We start from the raw sequence: 9,043 nt of genomic DNA on the forward strand, positions 1-9,043 counted from the left end.
TAATTATTCAAATAATTAAAATGAAGTGCATCTTCAAGTCTTGTCTATCTTTCAAAAATGCTAGAGACTTTGCTGGAAAAAAGTCCCCATGTATGCCCAGGGTTCCCTTCCTGCTGAGGAAAGCTGTTGACAAGTGCATAATGGACACCCCATTTAAATTTAAATATTTGAAACTTGCAAACAGACTAAACCCATCACTGTGAATGCTTACATGCAAAACAAAAATTCAAAAACTCATTAATAATTCATAAGCTCATTGACCTATCAAATGGTCGATAAAACAACATGTGCAGTGGTTTTAAAACCTGATAAAAACTCCTCCCTATTAGTATGCGGTGTTTAATGTTTTTCTTGTATGCTAACTTCTAATGTCACAGAAGCATCAATTGTTATGAACTCTCTTGACACACACTTTTCCAGGAATGTTTTTGAAGCTCTTCAAAAAACTCTCAGCACGTGTATTATCGGGTCTAAAACCACTCGGCTGCGCCTCATGGTTTTAAATCCTGATAAAACATTGTTGCTCGTGTTTTAAACATTACGTAAAACATCAGGTGATATTGAATAGTGCAAAGCACCTTGACACAACCTAGAAATAAGAGTTTACTTTATTTGTAGAACCATATATATTAATGGCAGATTTTACAAACCCACACTTCACATACAGTTTCTTTCAAAACTGCTTACAAAGTGCCATGATTAAGAATTGTTCGCTGGATTTGTGAAGCCATCTTTAACTTCATTCTTTGCAAATTATTATTAACCTGAATTATTTATTTTGACAAGTGTGAAAACACTAAAAATATTGCACTTGACTCCATTTTACAAGTCAACATAAATTTCTATTAGAAAGCACTTTTGTGCACAAAAATCCCTAAATTCTTAATGTGGAAACTTCAATATGAAAATGAAATAGTACTTTTATCCAATATTTCAAATGACACCAAGATTGACACAAGGTACCAGAAGTTAATATTCTAAAAACAAATTAATTATTCTACTTCTAGATTTTTAGTTTCAGCCAGTGGCTTCCTTATTTTTTGGCATTTTTGTAGTCTTTAAGTACTCAACAACATCAAATCTTTCCCAACTGTAAAAAACAAAGTTTGACTTCAGGTTACTGAATATCTATTGTTTATAAGTTGATTGTAATAGTTCCTTGATCATGGGAATAATTATAGGCTTGACTCCTACTCTTTCAAACCAAAACAAAGATTGTCCACAAAAGGCTACCTATGCTTTTAATTTTAATGGCACGTTTAAGGTGGCTCCATAGGGTTTCACTTGTAAGGTGACAGACACTGTTACACATCAAAACACAGTTTTCTTTTGCTTTCTTTCTACCCATTCATTGAAATATCCAAATCTAATAATGGAGAACAAAACTGTTATGACCTTGAACCCTTTGAGTCTTGAGTTAAAACTACTCAAACACAGGCCTTTGTCAGTGTGCATAAGGCTTTGATTTTATAATCAGTTTATAAAACTGTCACAAAGAATGCTTTGTTTGAAATGCTTTTCTGTTTCTACTCCAGGGCTGTAATTTGAACTGTATCATTGAGTTGTTCGTTGTTTTGCATGAGCTTGTGTCATCTCGCATCATCGCAGTGTGCATGAGCTTAAAACCCTAGGGAGAAACCTTTATTGGCACAGAAAGAACGATGCTGTTTGGAATTCCTGCTTATCTGGCTCAATACAGCAGTTATCATGTGATTGTCAACCTAAAAAAAGTGAGACAAACAGGGAGAAAACCTTTAATAGAAAGAGTTTTTGTTTCTCTAGAAATTTACTTAGTTTCATTGTGTTGTTTTGAAAAAATATTGTCAAACATTGAAGAATTTCCACTGAGGGTCCATTGTATTGATCTAGTATTCCCACAGGCTGGCTGTTCCAATCTCCTTTCCTTTTGCTGCAAAGGATCCATTCTGATGGCCTTGAATATAGCAGTCATTGGCCGCTTTTATCGCCAATCTGTTGTACTTGGGGAATTCAATAGTGTACTCCCCAGCTCCACTTTCGTCATCACACAGCGTGATGTTGTTCCCTTCATCGGTGAACCAGAACTTTCCCGAAGTGGTGCTGATTTTGTACATGCCGTTGTTGCACGTCACAAGAAAGACGTCATATTTTGAATGATTACTTTCAATCCTGTTTGTTCCAGCTTTCACACCGACAAAGCCATGTTCGCCACGGAGCACCAACACTGGCCTGTTCACCAACTCTGGCATGTGATATGCCTTCTCCTCATCAATGGTGTCACCTCCTTCAATGAGCTGCCCATTGTCCTTGCCTGTGATGTAATTGCCTGTGTGCGCCTTGAACACTACCTTTTTATCATGCCACTCAAGCAAAAACCAAGAGTTGGGTCCTGGTTCTGGAGCTGACGCCGTCACACCCTTGTCGCCCAAAGCCCAGTACAACCCCTTGTTACCGCGTATTGCCACTTTGTTACTTTTTTTGTCAAACTCCACCTGGAAGATCTCTGCGTCTGTGAGGTCACCATGACGTTCAAGGCCGACATCCATACCTAACAGCAAACCAAGTAAGAGGTAAATTCTACTTTATGTTCAATAATAAATTTGTCACTCCCAAGATTGCCCAACAAACTGCTGAAGACATTAGAATTACTGAATTACTGAATTATTAGTCATGTGTAAAGATTTTATTGGTAGACTAAAAAGAAGCCTCTCCCATGTGTTCATACAGTGAGGAGCAACATGGAGATTTGGGTTCATTCAATCAAATTGCAAATTGCACATTCTTGTTGTGCATAATTTCTTGCTCGTAAATTTATGATGTGACATATAGAATATTGCACTTTTGCTTTGAGGCCAAGCTCAGGGAGAAATTATTGGTCGTTTTCTTCATAAGCAAGTGTGGTCCCCCCACCCCCCCCCCCCCCCTTTTTCATTCTCTGTGTTATGTTCAGAGCATGCACGACTCTCTCCATGACAATATATCCAAATCCGTATTTTTAATTGAAAAGACAGGATCAGGAAACAACTTATTACCTCAAATGCATTTTTAATTGTTGAAATGTTCTCATGGAATCACTACTTTCAAAAAATATTTTAAAAAATCTGTTCTTGGCATTCCAAATTGCTTCATTGTTTCATTAGTTTTTGTTGTGCTACATGTGACGAAGAACTAAAAAAAACTTAATATTTCATTATTGTGAAGATAGAGAGGAGAAGAGGCAAGTCTGTGCCTTTGCCTTATTTGTTTCTTGTTTGCATAAGTTGTGGTTTTGTTTTTTTTTTTTTTGGTTTAAAATTTCTCAAACCAGTTTAATTGTTATTTCCTTTGTGCAGTATTCATTACCATAATCTGACAAAGGGTAAAAAACAAACTGGTCTGGAAATTTTTAAACCAAAAAAAATTTGAACCACAATATATCCATCTCCAACCCAACAAGGGTCACTAGAAATTCCAAGGGGGAACTTATCTCAAAAATGAAACAAAAATGTAAAGCTAATCAGGAATGTTGAGAATGTGGGGGAGCTTAAACCAAATAATTTTGATTTAATGTAAAATTTACAAAACAACAACAAAGTTGAAGTTGATTAAGCCCTCCTCTGAGCTGTGTTTTGGACATTTTCTGGAACCGCACCACAGAATACATTTTTTTTTTAGATTTCCATGCCATGATTACAATCCAAAAGCTGTCTAAACATTTTGCCATCTATCTAGGTAACAGTTGGTTGCCTTAGGAAAGAGAGACCCCCCCCCCCCCCCCTTTCCTCTCTCCTTACTTGCGCCTCTTGATGCTTCGTGCATTCCAGAAATATTTCGTTGTACCCCACATTAACTCGTGCAGAAGCATGTATCTATCATGTTATACCGAATGAATTTGTTACAAGGAATGAATTTGTTTTGCGGAAAGCAAGGAGATTTACAGTGAAAACATTGATTTTTTCTGTTAGGAACTTGAGGCATCCTTGCCTTAAAATAAATCAAATTCCATCTCAAGTGCTTTATCTCAAAACTGCTGTGTTTGTTTTCTCTGGTTCTACTGAATAATTCTTTGTTTGAGGTTAAGCATCTTTTAAAACCAATTCTTGTCGCTCTATTTTAATTAGCAAAAAAATCAGCGGCCAGTTCAGATCTTCTGGTGGTAACTAGAAATTTGTTGTAATGGGATGCAAAGTGTATGCCCAACAGAAAACCTTCTTAAATACAATGCAAACAATGGTTCCATGTAGAACACTCAGGATTAACAGCTTAGCTAGTAATACAAAGATTGAATTTCTCTTTTCTACCCTTCCATGTTCCAGTGCAACAACTTCTAATTATTTACAAGAATAAGCCATAATCTAAGAGGAGAAGTGTTCAATGAGAGCATTTTTCTGTCATTGTTTCATCCTTATCGTAGTTCATTATTATTATACACAAGGTTGAAACATGTAATTATTATTTAATGCACAGCTCCGTGACTGATTTAACGCTTAAAATAATCGTATCCGCTTCACTGTATTGCCTTTTAAGGTAACAAATTTGGTGAATAAAAGCAAACAGCTCCAGCCGTCTAACGTCACATTTCTTTCGGGCAAAAACGCGTTGGCAAATTGAAATGTTTGAAACATGTCATCGCACGCTTTTTATCTGTCCAAATTTCACTGATTGAGTGCTATGATTAAATAAAATGGTTTGTTTATCTCTTCATTATTAGTGTTGATGAAAAATTCCTTCGGAGCATCTGTCCAACATCTAAATAAACTTCGATGAACAAGTGGGGAGAATTTAAAGCCATCAGCTTGAGCTGTGCAGCGCAATTCTCATAACCAACTTTAAAATATAATGCAGGCCAATTCGTAGATAGATTTTTAAATATTTCAACTTTTTTGGAGTAACAGAATGTCTGTGTCGATTTTGTTTCTCTCGCAAACTACGGCCATACGCTAACAACGAACATCAAGCACGACCCTTGTTTCAGAAAAAAGAGACATAAAAGACGTAGGTGTCTCAAGCAGCGTGTGGGCAAAACCACTGAAGGGATTAAAAACAAAATGTAACAGTTCGAGTGAATGGTGTGTACGTGAAACATTTCACTTCACGAGCAATTTATCTGATTTAAAATCCTATAAATTGAAATCGATTCCGTGACTAAAGGACCCCGATGATCGAACGTTTGATCAACATGATCATAATTCTAACAGGCTTCGACTCGCTTGATAAAACTAGACTAGCTATGCGGAAATGTTTGTCAATTTTGACAAGTCTCGCCCATTCCTGGAGCTGTAGGCCGCATAAATTTGAAGGAGGAAATTGCGAGCACTTTGCATCCTTTGGGATTTGTCCGTGACGATTTTTTAGTGGGTGTCTTCATCGCTTACAGATCCCACAATCACGTGCTATTGTTCTATTGTTAAAAGCCTGGCAAATTATACATGTACTTTAGTTGCCTTAATATTAACCCGCGTGGAAACACAGTGGAGCAGCTTATCTGAATTTGTATTCATTCTCTCGATGTTGGTCTTGCGATATTCGTCCGTCGAATCGTGTCCTCCAACAAGAGTGATTGCTATTATATCTCAATTTTAGACTCGAAAGGAAGCCGTCCTTTGTATGTGTTAAAGGGCCTCAGTACACGTGTTTAAGTTTATCGACCGTAAATCCATTTATCTTGGCCATTCAATTCACCGTCCACAATAAATAAGATAAAGAACGCGTACACAAAGGATCTTCAAACCTGTTGATTTGTCGGCAAACATAGGCAAATTTGCATTTTGGTGACTGAAATCGGAGCGAATTTATTACTATCAATGGCTCGGCGAACAGCGGGTGAAGTTTCATGTTTGTAGAATAAATAAATCGGGAAAAACCTATAATATTCTCAGTGGGAAACCGAAAGAAACGAAAATCAAAACAAACCAAATCTTGTACATGTACTCGTTGTACCTACCTTGGTGAATGGATAATCGGCGGCCTGGCTTCGGTCCAATGAATGAAAGTTGCGGTGGACTATCTTGAATAGTAAACAGCTCGTCTTTTCCGACTGTGGTGTTTTTTCCAGCTTGAATTTTGCCCGTTCCCACCGCGGTAAGGTACGTGCCCTTGTCGGTCCTGAAAGCCAGTTCCCCCTCGTGGAATTCTATCGTGAACAGTCCCTTCTTGCTAGCCTCTTCGTACAACGAACCGTCACTATTCAAATACTTTCTATTGCTGGCTACAAACGCGTATTTTCCGTGCGTTTCGTCGAACTCCAGAGTGATCATAGCATCGGCACCCCACGGAATGACCTCGGTGGCTTCGAGCGTCTCCGTCTTCGTGTTGAGATGCACGAAGCGAGTTCTTCTCGAGCTTTTCAGGTTAACTTGAGGATGCATGGCTAACTGAATGGACCAGAGCTCCGTTCCGGCCGGTTTGGCGATGCATTTAAGCTGGTCATTCGTTCCGCCGAAGTACGCTCCGTGTACGCTCTTTATGGCCCACTTCCCGCTGGCTTGCGTCTCGACCGTGAATTTCGTCTCCTCGACGCGCTCCTCTTCTTCGCATTTCACGTTGCCTCTGGGATCTGCCGACAGATACTTGTTGAGATGACTCCGAAAATAACAGATTTGGCTGCCCTCGTCCTGCTCGAGAGTCCACATTTGTTTCTTCTTCAGGGAGACACCATCCACATTCAACTTGAAACCGAACGTCTCGAGCGTAAGGTATTTCTTACTGGCGTCATTCATTAGCCCAAGATTCCATGTATACGTCTTGGTAGCCATGTCGTTTGCGCGCGTGTAGCTGATATCGACTAGAAAATCCGTAGAACGTCGGTCGCTGAAGACAAATTACGAATCAGTGAACGATCAAGAACGCCCTGTAAAGCGAACACGAGCGAGTATGAAGGCGTGTGATCGCGTGTAGCTATTTGAGCTAACTTCGCATCCAGGCCTTGAGGAAACCAAACCGGGTGACGCCTTCCTCGCGGTGCGTGGCCTTTGTTCGATGGCCTGTCGGTATTCATCATTTATGCCTGCCTGTCATCGTGCGGTCGGTAGAGGGGATTCTCGTCCTTAGGCGAACCCGCTTTGTGGTAAATTGTCTTCGTTCTAAATTACTGGATTTTGATCCTTTAAGCCCTACAAAAACCCCGGAATCGATTCGTTTCCTTAGTCCGGCCAACGCGTGGTCTATTTCAAGTGAAGCTTTTACACGCGGGAATTCCTTGCGCCTTGCGAGGCCCCTGCGAGGCAGACGCTCTTGATAAGTGCTGTCGAGTATCGACAGATGGCCCTATTAGCTATTGAAGTCAATGAACCATGACAGGTCTCGAATTATATCCATCATAAGTCACGAAATCCTAATTCGACAATATTACTTTCTTACTTATTCAATTGTAGTGGCCGCTTAATTGCTCGCCCGGGGGACTTTACCATCCTTTCTCTCTTGCCACGGCTAAGTATAAATTTGTGTATATTACAGTTAACATAAGTTGAAACATCACCTGCCTTTTGACAGATCTACTCATAAAACGTGGTCTCGTCAGTTCATTTTATCATTTATTTTCAATTTTGTTCCGAATCTAATAATAGAGGATTATTGGGGTTCTCTTTCCTCTCCGTGCGCGCTGTGACTGATATTTTTTTTTATGAGTTTTTTTTTGTTGTTGTTTCAAATATTCGTCCTTTTTACCACAAAAGGAAATGTTTTGGCCAAAATTCTGTCATTTTTAACCCTTGAAAAGATTATAAAAACAGAAATCGCTACAGGTGGGCTATATACCTACTTAAATATATGGTAGTATATTTTCGTGCATTCTACTGCATTGTATAAAAATAAAATTTCCTCCCTCTGCTACCGACGTTTCATTTTGTGCCGAACCAATGAAGCGATGCCGCGTATGGTGTCTCTGTCACCTTTCAATCTTTCTTGTTGAAACAGTTGTCCTGGTTTCTTTATCGCTGTTGCGCTCGAGGGTTTGTTCAGCTTGACGAGTAGTTATTGTGTGGATTAACAACCTTGTAGTTTGGCACTATGGCAACATAGTGTTCGTTTCTAACCACTTGTGGCTTGCACCATATTGTGGGTCTGCAATTGCTCAAATGTTTTCTCGTTTGCTCGCGCAAATAATTTTTCCTAAAAAAATATTAAAAAAATTATAAAAACGTTTGTTTCTCCGACTAAAAGTTTTCTCTTTGTTGTAAAAACTAACAAGGAACGATTAGGAAACATTGAAATTCCTTGAAGTTTCCTTGTTTGCGGGAGACTTTTTGGGGCGACCTGACACGCTACACGTCTTGCTCGCGAGAGGGAAAGTTATGTCTGTACCACCCTTTGGCCAGCGTTCAAAAATAATAACCTATCCTCTGCATTGAACTGAGACGGTGATTGCTTTCACTGGTGTTTGAGTTTGTTCTGAGCTCAAAATAAACATGGTTCATCGACTTGTTTTTCTCAGTTTAGTCGTCATGGTTTATGAGGTTTAGTTTAATACCGCGTCCGGGCCATTGTACATGCTGTAAGAGGCTAAATCTGTAAGGTTCCTTTCGAGCTTGTTTTAAAACCCATTTCCCGCTGATAATTTCCGTACGTATTTGATAAAAGCGATACCAAGTATTTGCGTTGTCTCCAATGTAGAAAAAAATACAAAAAAAAAAAATCGAAAACAAAAATAATATTTCGGCAAGGTCCATGAAGTTTAAATACAAAACAAGCGAATTTAAATATTGCCGAGGTGGTGACCGCAAATATACACGTGAAAGGGAAAAATCTAAATTTAGTGGCTTGTTTTTCTTGGTGGCTGAAAAAAATCGCGTTTTGTAAATCAAATCACCGAAAAATTGTTGCATAAATTTTCTGTAATAATGTACATCACTCGGTTGGAAACGCTTCCGGCCGTCTGAATATTTCTATTTTTACGGCCATCGTTCTCCTCGGTTCTAAAAGCACGCATATGGGCATGTATTGGTAGAAGTATGTTGTTCATCTGAATACGGAAAAGATTATTTACAAAACTGGTGGTTTAAAATACGTTGTTGTAGTTAAATATAGTTAAAAACAACTGAAAACAATATCGCTAACTAATATCTTAAAAAGTGCTTTAATTATTCAT

At 38.8% G+C, this 9,043-nt stretch overlaps 1 protein-coding gene across 1 annotated transcript; it reads right to left on the reverse strand.

The window, feature by feature from the left end:
- Positions 1 to 590: 590 nt before the first annotated feature.
- LOC146462146 (fascin-like) lies at positions 591 to 6,936 on the reverse strand. Its single transcript, XM_085086003.1, has 2 exons — positions 5,903 to 6,936; positions 591 to 2,527 (listed from the first exon to the last, which is right to left on the reverse strand). The coding sequence occupies exons 1-2, from the start codon at positions 6,711 to 6,713 to the stop codon at positions 1,866 to 1,868; spliced, it is 1,473 nt and encodes a 490-aa protein (XP_084942129.1). The 5' UTR covers positions 6,714 to 6,936; the 3' UTR covers positions 591 to 1,865.
- Between the last annotated feature and the right edge of the window lie 2,107 nt (positions 6,937 to 9,043).

This window comes from Pavona decussata, unplaced genomic scaffold, assembly GCF_977016875.1.
Source record: "Pavona decussata unplaced genomic scaffold, jaPavDecu1.1 SCAFFOLD_191, whole genome shotgun sequence".
NCBI lineage: Eukaryota > Metazoa > Cnidaria > Anthozoa > Scleractinia > Agariciidae > Pavona > Pavona decussata.

Bases quoted from the DNA above. Each gene is read 5' to 3' on its own strand.
- LOC146462146 (XM_085086003.1), bottom strand. From the start codon at position 6,713: ATGGCTACCAAGACGTATACATGGAATCTTGGGCTAATGAATGACGCC. The intron at 2,528-5,902 runs GTAGGTACAACG...GTTTGCTGTTAG, and splicing joins CCGATTATCCATTCACCAAG to GTATGGATGTCGGCCTTGAA.